At 56.3% G+C, this 20690-nt stretch overlaps 2 protein-coding genes across 3 annotated transcripts; both read right to left on the reverse strand.

Annotated features, from left to right (window-relative positions):
• Positions 1-1138: 1138 nt before the first annotated feature.
• LTO1 (LTO1 maturation factor of ABCE1) lies at positions 1139-3711 on the reverse strand. Of its 2 annotated transcripts, XM_051964679.1 has the most exons (5): positions 3529-3654; positions 2728-2833; positions 2342-2412; positions 1779-1896; positions 1139-1646 (listed from the first exon to the last, which is right to left on the reverse strand). In XM_051964679.1, the coding sequence occupies exons 1-5, from the start codon at positions 3576-3578 to the stop codon at positions 1578-1580; spliced, it is 414 nt and encodes a 137-aa protein (XP_051820639.1). In that variant the 5' UTR covers positions 3579-3654; the 3' UTR covers positions 1139-1577. The 2 variants fall into 2 exon arrangements, with proteins under 2 accessions (XP_051820639.1, XP_051820638.1); XM_051964678.1 differs by lacking the exon at positions 2728-2833 and having other exon boundaries at positions 3529-3711.
• A 10135-nt stretch (positions 3712-13846) lies between these two features.
• FGF19 (fibroblast growth factor 19) lies at positions 13847-19433 on the reverse strand. The gene is made up of 3 exons (XM_051966935.1): positions 19208-19433; positions 18627-18730; positions 13847-14412 (listed from the first exon to the last, which is right to left on the reverse strand). The coding sequence occupies exons 1-3, from the start codon at positions 19431-19433 to the stop codon at positions 14089-14091; spliced, it is 654 nt and encodes a 217-aa protein (XP_051822895.1). The 3' UTR covers positions 13847-14088.
• Positions 19434-20690: the final 1257 nt, after the last annotated feature.

Here is a 20690-nt window from a genome sequence, read left to right on the forward strand (position 1 = left end):
AAAGCCCGAGACCCCGTCTGGTTCCAGTGCCCTGGGGGAAGCGCGCAGGATTGCAAGCGCGGGTTTCACGCCCGGGTCACTGCGGACCAGCTTGTTTGTGGGGCGAGCTGTACACACCTGAAATCCTATCAGTTGCTTTTGAATTTTGTGCGCTTTATGCACTGGGAAACACGGCACTGCCTGGGCCCTCCCGGAGCCCCGTCCCACTCTCAGACGGCACCATGGGTCCGCTCTAAGCAGAACGTGGAAGAGGAAAGAGGGGGGCCCCGCCCCCGGGAGCTCATCCCCCAAGAACCAGGTTTTCATCCTCGGAGGTCCGAGAATTTACCAGGCCCGGGACCCGAGAGTTCTCTGCTCCTGGTGCAGCCTGGCTAAGGCAGCTCTGCTGGGCCAGCCTCGAAGCCGCTCCCTGCCTCCCTGCTCCCGGGCCGGCCCTCCAGCCACAAAGGGGTTTTCTGCCGCTGAGAGCCCAGCAGACCGCTCAGATGTGGGTCCTATTTATGGGTTTGCTCGGTCAGAAAGGTCCATTTTCTTTTTGAAACAACAAAAATTCAGTTTAACTTTTATTTGGAAAAAGAGTTTAAAGCTAGTCAGGACACTCCTGGCGTAGGCTCTGACCTCAAGGGGCCTGCGATCTAAGGGGGAGGGGAGGAAAGTACCCAAATGTCTCTAGCACTGTCCCCCTAGGAGGACTCCAGGCAATGCTGAATGAAGCAGGGTCGGTAGCGGAGCCTCTGGCTCAGGAAAAGGTGGGGGCCGGCCGGGAGGGAGCAGGGGCTGGGTCAGTCTGGCTGAAGTGGCCAGTCTGAATGGGGAGGAGGGCACCAGACCGTGGGCACTGGAGGAAGCTGCAGGGACTCCCCGCGGGACGGAGGTGACGCTGACCGCTGCGGCAGTCCCTGGGAAGCAAGATGGGAAAAAGCCCAGAGGGGGCTCGGGAATGGGTCAGGGGCCGTGACAAAGGCAGCAGGGACAGAATCTGACAGATGAGGAAACTAGGGCGCAGAGGGGCTGTCCAAGGTCACCAGCTCTTCCCCAGGCTGCGCCTGCTCTGCCCCACCGGGCCCCACCTGCTCTGCCCCACCAGGCCCCGCCCACCCTGCCCCACCGGGCCACGCCAGGAGAACCCACACACGTCTCATGGCACAAGTTTAATCGTGCTTCAGCAGCTTTTGCCGTCTTTGGCCACCTGGAGACGAAGCAAGGCCAGGGTAGAACTTGCTAGAGCCACTGACTGGTCCCCCTTCCCTCGGAAGCCTGCTCGGGTCCCAGTCAGCCCGGGGCTGCCCGGGAGGGATTCTCGACTTGCTTCTCCCTTCTCTGCCCTCGGATCCCGCGACTGGCTTCTGGAGGCCGAGGGACCCGGCCCCCCAACGAGGGGATCAGAGAGGCTCGCAGGAAGCAGGAAGGGGCTGTTTGAAGGAGCTCGGGCCCAGTTCCCAGAAGGCCACAGTGCAAACGCATCCCTGAGGTGACACCCAGGGCCTGTCGGCCGGTGCCTTCCCGGCGAGACCCGGCCCGGCCTTCGGGAAGGTCCCCTCACCACGCGCAGACGGCTGTTCTGTGCCCGGCCCTGCTCAAAAGGAAAGGGCGGAGCCTCCGGGGCTGACGTGGAAGTCGGGCTGAACACTCAGCAGCGAGCAGACCTGCGGCACAAACGAAGGCAGAGGCTGCAAACGGGGGCGCGAATGTGAGGCCCCCAGGGGCCAATGCCCAGCCTGCTCCCTCCCCCGCCTCCCGACCCGCTCTCCATCCGTCCAGACTCTCCCAGAGCCCACCTGCTTAAACTTCCCCCGAATCCGGTCCAGGTCTTCGTGGAGCTGGCCGTGAGTGGGGTCGGCGTACGGGAACCTCTGCACCATCCCGAGGAGCGAGTCCAGCATCTTGGCCTTCTTCCTAGAGAGCAGAAGCAGGACCTGAGGCTGCCGGCCGGCCACCGTCTCAAGTGTCCCCCCGAGAGCCCCGGAGACAGCAGGGGCAGCCCCAGCCTCCGGCACCATCCCCGGGCCGGGCCCATCACCACGTGGTGACCGTGCCCCTGACGATGGGAAAGAAAATCCCCTCCCCCACCTCGCCCACGCGTCCCGCCCCGGCTGCCTGCGGCCCCCAGGTCTCTTCTGCCTCCGTGTTCCCTAAGTCACAGAAGGAGAATCTTGCAGAAGACGGACAGCGGGCGAAAACCCCAATCAATCGGGAAGCAGGAAAGCCCCCCGAAATCAAACTGCAGAACGGGGGGGGGGGAGGAGGGGGCGGAAATCAGGCCCGTGCCCCCGAGCTGGGACAAGGAGGGAAACCCAAGCCAAGCCCCTCCCCCCCAAGCGCCCAGGGGCCCTCGGCCCACCTGTCCTTGTCCGTGGTGCTCTCCGAGAGCAGACATTTCCATGTCAGGGCGAAGCCTCGGTAGCTCCCGATCTGTGGGGTAAAGTTAAAGGTAAGAACACAAATGGGCCCAAGTCACCCCCCCAAGAAAAGTCTCAAAGCAGGGCTGAGAGCCCCGAGCTCTGGGACCCCCTGCAAGTCACCAAGGCCTGAACAAGGCAAAAGGGGAGGCTGGAAGATGCTGGGCGGTCTCCCCCTCCCCCGCCCCCTTCCACCAGATTCCCTTGTGGGGTACCCCCTTCCCCCCTTCCTGCCCCCGTAAGGCTCGGCCCCCCCCCACCTCTCCCAGGCAGACCCTTGCCCTCCCCCAAGGATCTCTGGGGCGGCTCCGGAGGGGTTCCCACTGACCTCTGACCCAATGCTGGCCCCCCGGACCACTCCCGCCCGGCGGCCCTCGGCCAGGCCCAGACAGCGGCCCTCGGCGTAGCCCTCCTGGAAGCCTTCGCCGCGGTATCTGAGAGAGAACGAACACGGGAACCTCCCATGGGGGGAGGAGGCCGAAGGGGAGCCGGGGTCTGGGGGCCCTTCCGGGGCCTCCCGAGGCTCCGTCCTCCCACAGGAGCAGATCTCTACCCAAGCCGGTCTCCCCCAACAGTGGGGGCTGGGAGGGGGAGGGGCGCCTCCTCGTGTCTCCAGTACTCGGCACACAACAGGCGCTTATTAAGGCTTGGGGACTTCACCGCGTGTGGTTTCCAGGCTGGCGGGGGCGCAGGGACACTTGGCCCCGGCACTAAGGGTCCCGGATGGACGCCACACGGCCTCGGAGCCATAACCAGGGTCACTGTCACTTGGGGACCCTCCGAGTCGCCCAGCTTTGACTCCAGCCCCTCCCCCAGGACCCGCCGCGGCCTATAACGAAGAGGAGCCTGTTGTCAGGGAGGTTCCTCCTGGTCCTGGGGAAGACTCCAGAGGGCCGGACCTCAAACTCAACTGAAGAGGCCCGAATGGCTGCTCCCCCTCCCGGCCTCAGTTTCCTCGGCTATAACAGAGTTGGGGGCACACTGGGAACCTCGGTGATGCTGGAACCCCCCTCCCCTGGGAAGGGGACGTGTGGGGAGCGGCGCTGAGGAGCAGGTGGGTAAACTGAGGCAGAACGGCGTAGCCAGGTGCGGGCTGGGAGACTGAGACAGGGCCCAGGCGCGCACCCACCTCTCCTCCGCCATCACGATGGCATCGAACAGGTCCGGGGGTCGGTCCATGACGCGGTTCGGTTCCGGCCCGCCCGGGATCGCCTCCCCTCCCAGGCCGGGCCGGCCGCGCACAGACTGACGGGACAGAAACTACGGCAAGCGGGAGGGCTCGGGCGGCGGAGCCCATAGCGCATGCTCAGGGAACGAGGGACAACATGACTGGAGAGGGGCGGGGTCTGAGGCAGGACCAGAGGCGGAGTCAGAGGAGGAGCCAGGGTTCGCCTTCCCGGCTCGCATCTGGGCGGTGCAAACACGCGGCGGTTAATCCATGCTTGTGGCTAGAGGGGCAGCACACGCACAAACACACGCACACGTAGCCCCCCACGCAGCACACACACCTCGGGATTGGAGCGGGGAGAAGCATCTCAGCCGCATCAAAGCCGGGGCTCCCAAGTCTGCGACCGGCCCCCATCCTGCCCGGAGGGTGGTCTGGACGCGCGGGGGCTTTCCCCGGGGTCTTTCAGGGCGTGGCACACACTCGGGACTTAATAAATGCTTCCCCCGTAGTGTCGCGCTCTTCAAAGCCTCAGAACTCCGGGGCTCCGAGACGTAGAGCTGGGGAACCCTGGAGGGCATCTGGAACCCCCCTCACACACTCAGCCCCATTTCATAGATGAGAAGACTGAGGTTCAGAGAGAGTGAGGGACTCGTCCGAGGTCACCCCTCCCACCACACTCCTCCCGGCCTGGTTAGCGTGTTTGGGGCACGCTGTCTTTGGAGTCGGGGTCCCCTTAAAGGAGACTCCATCCATCCCCTTTCCTCCCAGACCAGGACTCGTCCCGCTGCCATGCCGCTCGTGGCCACTGGGGGGCACTCTAGGCCTGGTGGAGATTCGACTTGTCCCCAGGGCGTGACAGACATTGCTCCGCAGACCCGGGACCTTAGGCTGGGGGCCGCTGGGGGGCCGGGACCCCTGGGCGGTCAGTCTGGGGAAGGCCTGGTGGCCGGTTCTCTCAGGCCGGGAGGAGAGGATCCGGGCCAGAGGCCATAGAGACAAAGCACGCTTCCCCTGCCGGGGGCGCCAAGGGCAGGGTCTGACCGCGAGGCCTCGGGCGCAGACAGGCCGCTGGCCAGCAGGGGGAGCGCGCAGCGCAGCAATGGAGCGCCTGCCCGGCCCCGCGGCGCAGCTTCTAACGTTCCTGGCTGCCTTCCCAGCGGCCACCGGGAGGCGTCGGGGCCGGATGACGGGAGCCTGGCCCCAGCCCGGCGTGGCCGTGGCAGCGCGTGCCCCCCCCAGGCCAAGGGGGAGGAAAGGCCCGGGTCCAGCTCCCCGCTTGACTGGCCCGGGGGGCAGGACCCGGATAAGGGCAAGGCGGCCCTGCTGGCGGCCTCTGCTGGCCCCTTTCCGGGCCGCAGACCCCAGTTCCACCAAAGGGGGCAGGGGGGCAAGTTAATTAACTCCTGAAATTCAATCACGGCCTTTGTTTACAAAGTGTGGGTCTCTCCCGGGGCCTTTATCTCCTTGGGAACATCTGGAAAGATAAGAGAACAATGTCCGCGCGGGAAGAGATCTCTAAGCACGGGCAGCAGGAACAGGGGCTGCGGGGGAGGCCTCCAGCACCCAGAGTTTCGGAGCCGGGAGGCCCCAGGCAGAAAATGGAGCTCTGGCACCCGAAAGCGGGGCTGGCGAGGGGAGCGCCGCCGCTGGAGAGCTTGGGACCGAGCCGGGCATTTTCATTTCTGTGGCCCGGACGGTCACAAACATGCCCGAGGTTATATCCACGAAGAGGAAGCCCCTTGGCTTCCCTGACTTCTCCCTTATCCTTTCAGTGACCATCCCCAGCACCTCCTCCAGGAAGCCTGCCAGGCTGGTCTCAGCTGGCACTCCCCACCTCCTCACGCCGGCCCAGAGAGCTTCTGAGCGGAGGCAGGGCTGGAAAAGCTGGGTCCCTGAAGACTGACAGGCCCGTTGGGGGCACCCCCGCACCTGCTACTCCCTCTCTGGGGACCCCACCCTGGCTCACTGAGGGGGAAAGGGCCCCCCTTCCTCACCATCGGCCGCTCCTGACGGGCGGGCACTCGGGAGCAGCCGTGCCCCCAGACCGCCTGCCCTGCCTTCGGCCCACCCGGCACCACCAGCTGCCAGCGACCGTGGATAGGCCGGACAAACCAGGCTGCCGAGGGAGACACAGGAGGCGGCCCGAACCCTCTCCCCTCAGACCCCGGCGGAGAAAGTCCCGGACCATGAGCCCCAGAGTCTTGGGCGTAGCCCGGCTTGGCTGTCTCCATCACCCTCCAGGAAGTGGCCCCTGCGGAGATGCAGCCACCGGAGACCCAGAAGGAGGGGCCCTGGTACCCAGGCTTTGGCCGCGTCCTGGGGCTCAACATCAGAAAGCCGAGGGTTTTATCAAGGGAAACGTTATCAGAGCAGAGTCATGACCTGCTTTGGTGGTGCAAAGGATCATGGGACTTTCCCCTGAGACTTTGCAGAAGCCTTCTGTATCAGTAATCTCCCTGTTAGACCAAAACCCCCAGTTGTATCCACCGCTCTTAGCGAAGTACTCAGTCAGCACAAAGCAAATGCGTAGTTTTTCATTCACTCTTCTTTCCCTAAGAAACTTTCAATGGTTACCACCCCCTACAGGATAGAGTCCAAACTCCTTGGCTTGGCATTCAGGACCAGCTAGAATTTGATTCTATTTACCTTTACAACTTTCTTTCCTTCCCTTCTCTCCCTCCTTCCTTTCCTTCTTCCCTTCCTTTCTTCCTTCCCTCCTTTCCCTCTTTCTTCCTTCCTCCTTTCCTTCCTTCCCTTCTTCTTTCCTTCCTTTCCTCCTTCCTTTTCTTCCCTTCCTCCTCTCCCTCTTTCCTTCCTTCCTTCCTCTTCTTCCTTCCTTCCTTTCCTCTTTCCTTCCTCCCTCCCTCCCTTCCTTTTCTTCCCTTTTTCTTTCCCTTCTTTCTCTCCTTCCTTTCTTCCTTCTTTTCATCCAGCAAACATTGAGCACTACACGAGGCTGAGTTCCTCTCCCATTGTTCTTTCTGAGTACCCGCCCCTCTTGCAGGGGTCTTTACAGTACCCTCTGCATAGTTCCCCCAATCCACAAGTCTAAGCCACCTGCCCAGGGCCTTTCTCTTCCGGCCGAACCCTAGAACCGACCTGCTTCCGGCCCTTGCACATAGTTGGAATTCACTGAATACTTGCCAGGATTGCGTCAGAGACTCCCAGCAGAGATTGGCCCTGGGCCGGCCGTCCTTCTCAGCTGGTCCTGCCTTAGCTGCTCCCTGTGCTTTCTGGGCATGATCCAGGCAGCAGTGAAAAGCCAGGTCTCCCATCCTGTGGCTTTGCAAGACCCCGTCACCTTCAGTCCTTGATGTCACAGACCCAGTGGATTTGTGCCCCGGTTCATTTGGACTTTCAGTGGCTGGAAGGCATCCTTCCCACCCTGAGTTTGGAGCCATCATTCTGGGTCTGAGTGCAATAATTGCTTCAAAATCACACACACACACACACTCGAGGTGCAGGTCACACGCAGCCTTCCCAGATGCTCAGTTTGGCACATTCGGTCCCTCGCGCCCATGTTTCCAGGCTTATTCCTCTGCACATTATTCCCCTGCACATACACTTAGATTTCAGGCAAAGTGAACTTTTTGCTGTTTTGTAAACAGTGAATATTTAATTTCTCATGTTTGCATATGCTGTCCCCCATGTCTGGAATATACTCACTCCTCACCTCCCCTTCTAAAAAATCCTTCATTTTCTGTAGAGCTTAGATCAAATATCCTCCCACCACAGTCCCCCTTTGTTAGTTTTCATTCTCTCCTTCCCTCCTTCCCTTCTCCCCCTCTTCCTCTCTCCCTCACTCCCTTTCTTTCTTTCCTTTTCTTCTTTCTTTTCTCCTTTCCTTTTCTTCCTTCCTTCCCTCCTTCCATTTCTCCTTCCTTCCCTGTCTCACTCTCTTTGTTTTTTCCTTCTTTTCTTCCTTCCTTCTTTCCTTTTTTCTTTTCTCCTTTCTTTCCTTCCTTCCTTCCTTCTTTCTTTTCTCCTTTCTTTCCTTCCCTCCTTCCTTTTTTCTTCCTTCCCAACTTCCATCCCTCCTATTTTTCCTCCCTCTTTCCTTTTTTCTTCCTTCTTTCTTTTCTCCTTTCTTTCTGTCCTTCTTTCCCTACTTCCTTCCTTTCTTCTTCCCTCTCTTCCTCCTTTCTTTCTTTCTTTCTTTTTTCTTCCTTCCTTCCTTCTTTCCTTTCTTTCTTTCTTTTCTTTTCTTTCTTGTCTCTCTCCTCAATTGACGCTATACTTACTTATCCATATTCATTTTATCTCCTGAAAAATATCAACTCCTTGAAGGCAGGGACTACTTCATATTGTTGCTGGGCAACCAAATGTCAATAGTAGATAGAATGTTGAACTTAGGAAGTATCAGAATATTGCCTCAGATATTTATTTTGGGCAAATCACATAATCTTTCTCAGCCTCAGTTTACTCAGTTTCTCATAGAATTGTCGTGTGGTTCAATGAAACAGAATATCAACATGTCAGAACAATAAACATTTATTGAGCACCTACTACGTACTGGGGAAAGAAAGGTAAAGACAGCCTTCCCAAAGTTCATAATCTAATGGGAGACTCACCATGCAAACAACTCTGTATGAACAAGGTAGAGGCAGGAGAAACTGGAGGGGAGAGAGAGAAAGGTTGGGTAGATGAGCATTTGCTTACTTGCTATGTGCCAGTATTGGAAATACTATTGGCAATATCAATCCCTGCCCTCGAGAGGCTTACCATCTAATAGAGAAAAGAGCATATAAAAGTGAACTGAGAGGGGAGGGGAAATGAATGGACCCATTAAAGAGGCATGGTAAATAAAATCCGGCTGAGGTGAATCAGAATTGCAGCCAGGACAGGCAGGAAAGCACAGCTGACCTGGACATTCTTCTTAAAATGGAAGCTCTGTGAGAAACTAATCATTCAGAAGCAGACGTCATCCCTCCCCATCCCCACCCCCACCCCCTGTGGTGGGTACTTTCAATGGGAGAGCTTCCCAGGCACCAAAGTGAAGCGGGACTGGGGAAGACTTCCTGGAGAGCATCAGGGAATGCAAAGTGGAGGGGGGGAGGTTTCAGGCCTGGGGAACAGCCCGAGAGGATGCCTGGAGCCCAGAGATAGAGGATCCTGTTCATGGAGCAGTCCCTAGCTGGAACTACTGGATCAAAGAGTACAGTTGGGGAGTGAGGTGTCAGAAGGGTAGGAGGAGCAGGTGATGAAGGGCCTTCAAGGCCCTTCTGGAGGCCAGAGAGAAACCCTGGAGTTGATTGAGTTGGGAACGGGGTGATATGCTCCCCGTCCAGCGTCCTTGGGGGCCAGATAATGAGCTTTGATGCTGCTGCTATTCAGGATAGCTGCCAGGACCAGGTTATCCTGAGCCATCATCCACTCCATAAGTCAGCCCCGGAGCAGGACGCTGCAAAGATGCAAGGATGATAAAAAACCACCCAAATGCATGGCGGGGTCTTGAGCCATGATTTCCTCCCGCCAGGAACTTGAGAGGTAGGAACCTCTGAGCAGGATAGTGACGCCAATAGGGGACTCGAGCCCCTCACCCCCCACAGAAAGCTCAACACATGGACTGACCAATCAAAGACGGTTTGAGCCCCTCTGGACTGGCATACCAACAACCCTCTGCGATGCTCCCTGAGTGAATCCAAATCTTTCTGCTAAATCAGCAGCCACAAGACCAGATTAAGCTTTCACAGACATCCTGAGTTGGGGGGCACTTCCTCGATTTTACAATTTTACGATCTGGGCTGATAACAGGCCAGGCATCCTGCCTGGGGGGCACTTCCTTGCTTCCTAGAAACTGGAACCCTGGCATACAATAGGCCAGATATCCTGAATTAGGGGCCCTTCCTTGCTTGTGGCTTTTTAATCCCCTTATCCAACACTTTTGAAGCTCAATTCTTGTACAGGCAAGCTTGCTTTTGGAAGAAATAAAAGTACCCCCACAGCCTAAGACTCTTTTTCTTAGACCAGACTGGAAAAAAGTTGGCAATAGGAATGGCTGCTGAGCAGGGCAGTTACCCCACAATGAAAAGACCTGCCTGACCTTCTCCACCATTTCATGACCATGGACAGTATCAATGACCCTTCTCTGTTCTGGGGGAATCAAGGCCAGTCATGCTGAAGATAAAGACTATTGCAAGACTAGCACTGGCTACGTTAATGGAGAATGATGACAGGCAGAGGCTAAGATCACACTTAGGGATCCGGGGCTGCCGGATGTCCTGATTGTCCCCCTAAACCTGTCAATAGTTCCCTTCAGGGGATGTGCCTTTCCCTTGTTGAAGGCAAGATAAATGTCTTTCTCAGTTTGTGTTTTGTTTTGTTTTTGCTGATAACTTAGCTGTTCTCCCAAACTAAATGAGACAGACTACCTCCAGCTAACAAATGAAGAAACTGAGGCTGATGGTGTCATGGGCTGAATTTGCATCTAGTTTTTTCAATCTATTGTCATTGTATGAGGAAAGATTGAAGGAGGCATGCATACTTGGAGAACGTTTAACTTTGAGGAGGAAAACTGGACAGGGGATAATAGTTTTCTTCCATTATTTAAAGGATTTGGAAGATTTGGAAGAGGGATCGGACTGGCTCCAGGTGGATCCAGACGACAAGGCGAGGAGAGGTGAAAGAAAATTGTGATGGAGTCAGGTTGGGGCCAGTCAGTCAACAACCATTTACAGGTTGGAAAAACTGTACTAAAAAGGCCGGGGTTGCCCCACTGGAGGTGGCCAAAGCTGGTGGCTACTTACTGGCTACTTTGAAGAGGGAATTCTCATTCAGGGACAGCTTAGAGTTGATGATCTCTAAGCTTCCTTCGACCACTGAGAAAGCTGGATCTTGTAAACTGTAAATTGTGGAGAGAAAGGAAGGCAGCAGAGGATCACCAAAGGTCAGAGCTGGACACCAGGGGAAATCCATTAAATCCCACTCTCTTCTTTCAGAGAGAAGGAAAGTCACGTAGCCAATAAGCAGCCAGATAAGATTGGAACTCACGTCTTCTAAATCCAAGCTTCTTAGCCTTTTAAAAAATATTATTGTAGCCTGAAGTCAGGAGAACCTGAGTGTAATCTGGTCTCAGTTCACATGTTCCTATCCCAAATTCCAAACACCTCAAGCCTCTCTGAGGGTCCATCCATCCATCCATCTCTCTCCACTCAGACAATGTTTATAAGGAAGTGCCAGGCTCTGTAACCTGGCATTCGGAGCTCACAGGGCCCCACAGCTTAAGACCTGCCTCGGGCTCAGGGGTCAATGAACTGCAGGTTCTGACTCCAGGGAATTCTTGCTACCTGTGATGAAACCTCTGGGAGACACTTGACAATTCTTGGTCCAGTGTAAATAGTAGTAAAGTAGTAGTGTGAGCTGTGGCTGGTTGCCTTGGCAACTTCCAGCCCTATAAGATGCATACCATTGGTTCGGCCATATGGGAAATTAAATGGGGTCTTATACTGAAGTAACTCAAAGAATCCTGCAATTTCTGAGTTGATAGGGGGATGAGAGACAGACAACCACAGAGAGATAAAGAGAGAGAGATTAATGTAGCTTAGTGAAGAAAGCAGTGGATACACCAGGAGTCAAGAAAATGAGTTCCAATCCCGCCCCAGACACTTAGGAGGAGTGTGGCTGGCATCTAGTAGGTGTTTAATCAATGCTGACTACATCTCAGCCTGAGTTTTCTTTTTTGTAAAGTGAGGATAATAATGGCACCCACCTTCAGGCTGTGTGAGGATGGACTTGAGATAACATTTCCGTGCCGTGCTTTGTACACCTCACAATCCCATGTTAATCATCCCTATCTCGTCCCACCTGGGTGGCTTTGGGCCAATCAGCCAGCTATAAAATGAGCGGACTGGAATAGATTTCCTCCCAGGCCCCTTCCTGTGATCCCTTCCCACAGACCCCTGGATTAAACCACTTCTTCCAAGGGGCCCTCACATTGCTGGGATACTTCTGAAATCTGATTTCTGAGATATTCAACCAGGATGTTTGTTTGGAAGGAGGCAGGGGCTGGATCTGAAATTGATCCACGGCGCCATGATAAACTACGAAAATAAAGGGTTGACCAAAAAATGTTGAGGTTCAAGGAGCAGCAGCCGCCTCTCTATCCCCCTCTCTATCCCCCTGATAAACTACAAAAGTAAAGGATTGACCAAAAATTCCTTATAAAACCTGCTGAGGTTCAAGGAGCACCAGCCGCCTCTCTCTCCCCCTCCTCCTCGAAGGGCCCCAGTTAGCCCAAAGCTTTTCCATATGCGAGTATTTCTCATCACTCAAAGGGCTTGCGCACATCCTCCTGATATTCCCATGGCCCCAGGAGATAGGCAGCATGGACTGCGGCTCCCTTTTACAGGAAATTGAGAGGCTTAGGACAGTGAGGGGATTAGGCTGAAACCGCCTAATTCTGACCTGACCCATCCCAGATAGCCAGAATTCTGTGGCTTCCCTCCCTTTGCCTCTGCAGAGCAAGCCCAAGAGTTTCTGTGTTCAGGGGATTCATGAACCACTTACAGAGGGTCTAGAGTCATGCTCCCAAGGGGGAGCAGCAAAGCTTTGACCACTTTCTCTCCCTGTCCAGCACCCATTCACTTTTCCTTCTTCAACAATATTCCCAGGGAGAGGAATTTCCAAAAAAATAAAACTGTGGTAAGGATGGGATGCTGGAAACTGGGGGGGACGCCAGAAACTGGGGGGACGCCGGAAACTGGGGGGACGCCAGAGAGGGTCAGTTGGGCTATTGCCAGAAGAAGAACCTTCCCCTACCTTTTCCCTGCCAAGGGCTTGTCACAGGGCAAACAATAGGTACTTAATAAAAGCTTTCGATAGTAGAGTCTACTTAGAGACCTTGGGAGGGGTCCGAGGGTCTTAGCACTCCTTTTGGATATAATTCTATCTACAGAATTCAAAGTCTTCAGAAATAAGCCAGGCTTTGACACAAACCAACGCCACTTTAATGTAAAAAACAAACTCCCACCAGCGCATAAATATGACAGGGCATAAATAAAGTAAGAAAATAAAGGATTGAGAATGGGACAATAAATTACTCATAAATATCACATGGGGCAGCTAAGTGCTGGGCAGAGGAGGGGGTGAGATTTCCCATGAGGACCCGATTACAAGGAATGGAAGTCTGCTCTAGGTGGGATACCCAGGGAAAGCCTCCCCAGACTGGCTTTGGATTATTCCCAGCTCCTGCCCCCCCCCCACTACTGACCGAAGAAGAGGAAGAGGAGAACAAAGAAGAGGAGAGGGAGGAGGAAGGGAAAAAGAAAGAACAAGGAAGAGAAGGAGGAAAGGAAGAGGAGGAGGAAGAGGGAAGGAAAGAAAGAAAAAGAGTAAGAGGAGGAAAGGAAGAAGAGGAGGAGGAGGAGCCGGCCTGTGTGAGGGGAGCCCAAGCATAATCTATGGGAGGGAAGAATCCTGTGGGGGCTCGATCCGGTGGCTGCTGGTCGCTGTTCCCTGGGAAGTCTCTCGAGGGGTGCCTAAGAGACATCCCCAATGACTTGGGTCAATAAGCTGCCCCAAAGCTGGCTCCTATCTCTTTCTGTTTCAAGCTGTGTTTACTTTGAAAAGACAGGCAGTTATGGAGCTGGGGGTGACAAGGTCTCTTCATTTCTTCCTGTCAATAAGGTAAGCCAGGTTAAAAGAGGGAGTTAGTAGGGGGTAGGGAGGGGTGAGCAGCCTTATCTCCCAGGAGCAATCTGATGCTTAGTAGGCAGGAGAGAGAGGTCATTCACCCTCCAATTCTACCCATTCGGGCCTGAGGAGTGGGGGTGGGGCCTCCTGCAGCCTCCCTGGCTGAGGGATTTTGAGGAGTCTTGGCTCCATTCCAACATGGATCCGAGGTCGGTCAGGGTCCCCCTTTCAGCTCTCAGAGTCACCTATTGGTAGCAGAAAGGGGTCTCTCCTGGGCCATGGAAGGTGCCCCCGCCCAAGTGAGGGATCCGTTGGGCGAGGGGGGGGGCGGCCATGGAAGGTACTCCCGCCCAAGTGAGGAATCTCCTGGGCAGGGGCTTGGCTATGGAAGGTGCCCCAGCCCAAGTGAGGGATCTGTTGGGCCGGGGGAGGGGGGGGAGAAAGAGGAGGGAAGGAGGGCGGCCATGGAAGGTGCCCCCGCCCAAGTGAGGGACCTCCTGGGCAGGGGCTTGGCTATGGAAGGTGCCCCAGCCCAAGTGAGGGATCGTTGGGCGAGGAGGGGGGGAAAGAGGAGGGAGGGAGGTGGCCATGGAAGGTGCCCCCGCCCAAGTGAGAGATCTGTTGGGCGGGGGGGGGGGGAGAGGAGGGAGGGAGGGGGAAGGGGGTCGACCATGGAAGGTGCCCCCGCCCAAGTGAGAGATCTGTTGGGCAGGGGTTTGGCTGATGCTCAATATCTTACACATGTACCATCTGGAGACGTTTTATGTATTTACAAAATGGAACCATCGCTCTCTCCAGGGACGTCTTCATCCTTCGAGACTCCCCCCGTGGGCTGCAGGAGGCCGAGAGAAGGACCCCGGCCCCGGGTCTGAATCCTGGCAGGGGCCGCGGTTACTTGTGGAAGCTGGGGCTCTTTATAGGCGACAGTTTGGAGGCAAAGCCAAAGGGGTCCATGCTATCGGTCTCTAGCGGCGGGGAAAACAGGTTTGAGTCAAAGGCCTCTCCGGGCCCTCCGGAGTCCTCGGCCTCCAGCGGCGTGGAGCTGATCATGGGCAAGAAGTGCGACAGAGGCAGGAAGTCCTTGCCCTGGAACTGCTGCCTCTGCCTGTCGCTGCACAGGGAGACCGGGAGGCCATACTTGGGGGACAGGTACACGTTGTAGCCGTCGGGGCGGATCTGCTCCTCGAACGTGCAGTCTTCAGGGGAGAACCTCACCTAGAGGGGGACACAGACGGGTCAGAACGCGGGCCGAGAAGCCGGGGAGCTGTCTGCAGGCTGCCTGGACCCCCGCTAACCCACGGAGAGGAGGAGTAAGGGACTGGGAAACTGAGTCCCGAGGGCGGAAGGCTATTTTTGCCAAGGTCAGAGAATCTGGGTTCAGATTTGTCTTCTGCCCCTTATTGGTGGGAGATTGTGTCCCCCGTTAGGACTAGAGATCAAAAAGGCCTGAGTTCAAATCCTGCCTCAGGCCCTACTGGCTGTGTGGCTCTGGACAAGTCACTTCCTCAGTTTCTTCCACTGCTTTGTCTCCCAGGATTGTCCGGGGGCTCAATGGAGGCAGCATTTGTGCAGCACCTGGTGCCGTTAGGTCCATGCAGCTTCTTCCCTCCTTTCCCTGAAACCAGGGCCACAGAATCTCAAAAAAAAGAATGGCTGAATGTTGCCTACCTGACTCTGGGAGACCTAGACCTGCTGATCGTCTTTGATTATTTAAGATTTTCTGGGCAGTCCCAGAGGACAGAACTAGGAGCAAGGGATGGTGGGTACAAAGCCAGCTGAGAGCTTCCTTAAAGGGGCCGGGTTACCCCAGGAAAGGGCTTCCCTCTTCTGCCCTGGGGGGACTCCAAGCTGAGCAGGATGTGTCTCCTCCCACTCGAGTGGAGAATCCCCTAAAGACAGAGCTGAAAGCAGCCTTATTGTCCTCCTTTTAGTCAATAAGCATATATTAAGCACTGACTAAGTGCTGGGCCTTGTGCTAAGGGCCGAGGACACAGAGAACACACCCAGCTACAAACACAAGCCCACGTTTCCCAGCCGGGAAGGGAAGGAACAATCCAGGATTTGAACTCAAGGCTTCCATTTCGAAGCTCCTCAGACTTTTAAACAATATTATCAGAGAGCACCCCGAGGATCCATTTTTAGAGACAGAAGCTCCATCCCTGTGGTTCACTTGTATTTTCAAGAAGCCCAATAGTCTGAGGGGATGTGGAAGGGCCTGTGTTCTCAGATCCTGGCTAAGAGATGGAACAGTCCACTTCCGAGGGAGAGACACAGAGAGATCCAGAGACACAAAGAGACAAAGAGACAAAGGGAGCAGAGACAGAAAGTCCAGCCCGCCTCAGCCAATGTTTATAACTAAAGTGCTGGGCTCAGCAAACTGGCGATCAGAGCCATGAGGGCCCCGCGGCTCAGGGGTCACTGAACTGCCGGTGACGGCTCCCAGTGAACTCTTTCAACCTGTAATAAAACATCCCGGAGAACATGGCAGTTCTCGGTCAGGTCCCAACAGTCATGAAGTAGAGCCGCTGATTAGTCCATCCTATAGTCAATCATTTCTAAAATGGAGAAATAGAAGCTGAGAAGAGAGCCTCAAAGTCCCCAGTCTCCCAGCCGGAGTTGGAGGGACCCCAGAGGCCCCCCGTCCAGCTCAGCCCCGAGCTCCCCACTCTCCCACAGCTTCCTCGCCAAGCCTCTGTGTACGACCTACAGGCTGGGAAACCTAAGAGCTCCCGAGCCAGCTCACTCTCTTCCTCTTTCACCTCAGTCTCAGTGTCAGGCCCCCTTTGTGACGTCCTCTCCAATCCGGAGCCCTAGGATGGCAGCGCTGGAAGGGAGGGACGTTAGGGGGTCTCCCAGCCCTTGGGTCCTATCAGGAATATCCCAGCTGGCAGATCCAGAAGCTCAGCATCTGAGATGTGAGGGGTCTCTCAGAGAAACTGAGGTCAGCCATCGGTCCCGGGTCAGCCAGCCTTTGCTTAAGGACACCGGCAGCCTGGGATGACCCTTGGCTTGGTAGGGAGTCCCTTAATCCTCTGCTTCCCCTCTCATCGTTCCTCTGAACCCAGAGACAGGAGTAGAAAGGCCCCCCTACTCCTCCTCGAACCCCCCCCCCGGGATACATTAAGGCAGATGTGTCCCCTCCTTCAGGCTTCTCTTTTACATCAGGCAGAACGAATGGGAAAAGGCTTTCCCTGCTGCTCACCTGACGAATGCTGGGACATCCATGATCTTAAAGACCAAGAAGGCCCTCCATGCCGCCACTTTAAGTAAATGTCTCCAGAGGAAAAACAACCGCATGGCCGCAGAGTCCCCCTTCCCCCAGGTGCCAAATTTCTCCCGGGCTCCCTCCTCCTTTCTTCCCTCTGCTCCAGTCCTCTCCTCCCCTTCAAGTATTTAACTAATAAAGGTCACAAAGGGAGCCGACATCAATGGTTCCCAGCCACAAAACAAGCTGGGGACCAACATCAAAAGGCCTGCACTTGGGTCATGAAGCATCCTGGGTAGGAGCTAATCAAAGCTGGGCTCTCCTTGCATCGCCTTAGCAGGCGATGGATCCGGCCTGGGAAGACCGGACTATTCCCCGGTCTTGGGAAGCACAAGGGGTGGGGGTGGGCATTCACAGTAGGGCAAGAGGGCACCGGGGGCCCCTGACCAGCTTGCCTTGGACCACCCTTCTCAGACCTCCCACAGCCAGCAGCCATCGATGACCCCAGAAAGAGAGGGGGTTTTATAATGGCTCCCTTTGAACTCCAGCCTTTGTTGGCGGCTAATTAGGGAAGCAGCGAGCTCTGATTTTCCATGGGCCTAGCTCCTTTTCAGTGGGGGTAAGCTCTCCCACTAGGCCTGAGCTGAACAGTAAGAGGGGAGCAGTAGCGAGGCTGCCTGACAGGCCTGGAGTGTTTATTATTCTAAGATGAAGAGACCCCGTTTGGTGGGACGGGGCGGGGGGGAGGTAGGGGGGGCCCATCCGCTGGAAGCCCGGGCTTCTGGGGACAGAAGAAACGACGAAAAAAACTATCCTGACAGTTTGCAAGAAGCAGGATTTAAAATAGGGGGACAGGGTGAATATATAACAAAGGTGACATAATTAACCCTCCCTTCCCGCAGCAAAGATGGGGAAGCGCTTTACATAATAATAGCCAGCATTGAAACCATGGCTTTGAAGTTTGGAAAACACTTAACTCTGTGATCTCATTGGGGACTTGCAACAACTCGGCAAAGAAAGTGCTTTTCTCTCCTGCTCCCCCACCCCATTTTCCTCCAGAGGAAACTGAAACTTGGAGAGGCTAAGAAACTAGTCTGGAGTCACACAGCAGTTTTCTAACCCCCCTCCCCCCCCCCCAATTATCAGTAGTCACTTTCCCTAACCAGAACGAGAGCCCCTGGGGGGGGGGGGCAGGGAATGTTGGATTTCCTCCAGATCTGGGCAGTTCTCCTCACAGACCTGGGGCTTAGCAGATGATGGACAGCTCCAGCTCCCCCATCCCTCGCTGTTATGATCACCCTCATTTTCTAAAGAAATCGAGGCTCAGAAAGGGAGCATGGCTAGAAAAACCCGTGCAGCCGGGAGGAGGCTCGGAGCTGCTGGGGCTCCCGGGTCTTTTTCATTTAGGTTTTTATTAAAAATGCGGCCAAACCGGGCTCCCGCACCGACCCCCAAGATTCTCCAGTGGGATTTTCTGGGATGCTTAGAGGAACCAATTCTCAAGAAGATTTAAAGTCATAGGAAAGGCCTTTCGGGGACTAGCAGCGGCTCCTCCCGACAATAAAAGCATCCCTTGTAGGCTTATGTGAAGGGCTCCTCTGTGGCAGCGTGCCGCAGGGACTATCACAATCTCGCTTCCGGTGCAGAAGCCACGGCTCCTGCACAAAGCAGATTCCGCCCGGCTCCGGGCTTTCCTGGGTTTTCGGCCCCGGCTTGGGAGCTGGAGCTCCAAGCCAAAGTAACAATAGCTCCAGATTCTCAGGTCTCGGGGCCTTAGTTTATCAGAACCCCTGGAAGGAGCGTCTGAGACCTTTTTTTTTTGCAAATAGCAAGCAGCAATCCCCTCCCCCGACTAGGCTGGGACTGGAGCCGCCAGCCTCCCAAGTTGCAGTCTGGGACCCCCCGGAGTCCCCGGCCTCTTCCACACCTCGGGCAGGGCCGGGCTCCCGGCTGCTCAACACAAAGAAGCCAAATTCCTCCCCTAGCAGAGTTCCAGCGCCCGCTGAGAACCTGGCATCCCTAATCTCTTTAAGGCTTCCCAGAGTCCCGAGATAGTCAGTATCACAATTTTGCAGGTGAGGAAACTGCGAAGAGCTCGGCCTTCTAGGAATTTTGAGCCCAGGGTACACAGAGAGAGGAGCCTATGACCCAGCCCCCGCAACGGGAAAGCCCGGGGGAGCCAGTTCCCCGAGCCCACGAGGGTTATTCTGGGGATTTGATTTACCGATCCCTGGAGCTTCCCGGCGTCTCCCATACACAGGTACCGAGAGCTGCGGACGCCCTTGATCGCCACAATCCGCCGAGCTACCGCCTTGATCTCCAACAAACCTGAGCAAAAAGGAGACAGGTGAGTAGGGCAGAGGCGCACCCGACGGGGCGTCCGAACGCAGCCCAGAGGCAGGAGACCGCGCTGCGCCCCCGGCAGCCTCAACTCAGGCCTGCTGATGGAAGCGTTGGAGGGGAGCGGCGGGGAGGGATCCGGCGCCACCGGCCAGAAGCCAAGGTTATCCTTGCCCAGCGGGACGGAGGAGCGCCCGCCTCTGCGGCCCGGAGGTGCTGCGGGGCCAGAGGATCCGGGCAGAGCCCTCCAATCTGCTGGGATGAGCCTGGACCAGCGCCCCAGGGGCTTTCGTCTGGAGGGAGGGAGGGAGAGAAGAAGAGAGGGAGGGAGAGTCTGGAGTTCCAAAGAAGGGCTAGCAAGCACACTCAAGCGTTGCAGAGATATTCAAGTACACGCGCGCTCTCTCACACGCGCGCGCGCACACAAGCACACACACTCGCCCACACTCGGGCTCACCAACTTACTTAGCGAGCTCTGACTCCGGCTGCCATCCACGCGGCCGTCGCGGTGGATCCGCAGGAAGAAGCTGGCCGGCCCGTGCCGGTTGGCGGTGTAGAGGTGCCGCGTACGGATGGGGTCCCCCCAGCCGTAATAGACGTGCGGGCCGGCGTCCGTCAGCGGCCGGGCGCGCACCGTCGGGGCCAACCAGAGCGCGGCCAGGGCGAGCAGAGGAGTCAGCAGCAGAGCCATGGCGCAGCCGGCTGGAGCTCGGGCCCGGGCTGGCTCTCTCCAAGCGGCCGCTGGGGCACACGGAGCGCTGGGCACGACCCGCACTGGCACCTCCAGGCACGCGGTCCGTTGCTTCCCGACGGGCGAGAAGCACTAGGGAGCCAAGGCGCTGGGATGGGGAGGAAGAAGAGAACCAAGCGGCTGCAGGTGTTCACTCCTTTTATAGGGCTCCTTATCTGTCCATTCATTGATGAGGTTCCTGCAAATAGCTAGAGCATTTCATACCAGGGTCAAATCTCAGGGGGTCAGTCCACACCCAAATCCACTGGCGACTTTTTCACACACACACACACCCGTACCGCCCCCACCCCCCCACGCGCGGGTACTGGCCTTCCCTCCCCCCCCCCCCAAGCCCTTTGGGCTCCGCCCCCAGCCGGCCCTCCCACACAGGCCGTAGCAGTGGGGATGGGCGGTGTGGGGGGAGGAGGCTAGAAAGGAAGGAGGGAGAGCAACGGAAGAAAGGAAAGGGGAAGCAGGGAGAGGAAGACAAGGAGGAGAGGAGATAAAGAGGGAGCGAAGGAATGGCTACAGGAAGGAGAGAAGGAAGAAAAGAAGGGAGGGAGAAAGGGTGGGAAGAAAGGGAGAGGACAAAGGAGGGAAGGAAGGAGAGAGGGAGAAAAGGAGAAATGGGGAAGACTGGCTGGCTCCTGGAGGCCCAGTTGTGGGTAACAAACAGTCTGCCTGCGGAGAGAAGAGGCGCTTATGGGAAGGTTGGATGTTCCGAAGTTGTCCCACGGGCAGACTGGGGAGCTTAAATCCAGAGAGAGAGGGATGGCTGCCCTCTCCTCGGCCCTGCCTTCCCCCCAGCACCCCGTACCTTCCTCTAGCGCCCCCCTGGTGGGCCACAACAAAGGAAAGCTGGCCGGCCCAAGTGGGATGGAGATGTGGCTGGAAAGGGCTGAGACTGGGAGAAATGGACAGGGACGTCTTGGGCAAGGGCCTTTCTCTTCCTGGGCATTTGGCTGGGAATCTACAAATCCAAAACCCAAACCACAGGACCGTGAACCCAAAGAGTGGCCAGTCATCCATCTGGACAGTGAAAGTCCGGAGGAGCCTCGGATTACTGACATTCTGGGACTTCCTCTGGCAACTGGATTTTAGAAAGTCCCTCTTAGGGACTCAGTTAATTGGAGAGAATGCCTTGAAATCAAGGAGAGAGAAACAGTGCACTCACAAAAAGGGGGAGAGAGAGAGAGAGAGAGAGAGAGAGAGAGAGAG

Source organism: Antechinus flavipes, chromosome 6 (genome assembly GCF_016432865.1).
Source record: "Antechinus flavipes isolate AdamAnt ecotype Samford, QLD, Australia chromosome 6, AdamAnt_v2, whole genome shotgun sequence".
Taxonomy (NCBI): Eukaryota; Metazoa; Chordata; class Mammalia; order Dasyuromorphia; family Dasyuridae; genus Antechinus; species Antechinus flavipes.

Excerpts from the sequence above, each read along its gene's own strand:
- FGF19 (XM_051966935.1), bottom strand. The coding sequence starts at position 19,433 with ATGGCTCTGCTGCTGACTCCTCTGCTCGCCCTGGCCGCGCTCTGGTTG. Across the intron at positions 18,731-19,207 it reads CCGGAGTCAGAGCTCGCTAA|GTTTGTTGGAGATCAAGGCG; the intron begins GTAAGTTGGTGA and ends CTTTTTGCTCAG. Across the intron at positions 14,413-18,626 it reads CCGGGAAGCTCCAGGGATCG|GTGAGGTTCTCCCCTGAAGA; the intron begins GTAAATCAAATC and ends GTCCCCCTCTAG.
- LTO1 (XM_051964678.1), bottom strand. The coding sequence starts at position 3,696 with ATGGGCTCCGCCGCCCGAGCCCTCCCGCTTGCCGTAGTTTCTGTCCCG. Across the intron at positions 1,897-2,341 it reads AGCACCACGGACAAGGACAG|GAAGAAGGCCAAGATGCTGG; the intron begins GTGGGCCGAGGG and ends TCTGCTCTCTAG. Across the intron at positions 1,647-1,778 it reads TTCGGGGGAAGTTTAAGCAG|GTCTGCTCGCTGCTGAGTGT; the intron begins GTGGGCTCTGGG and ends TTTGTGCCGCAG.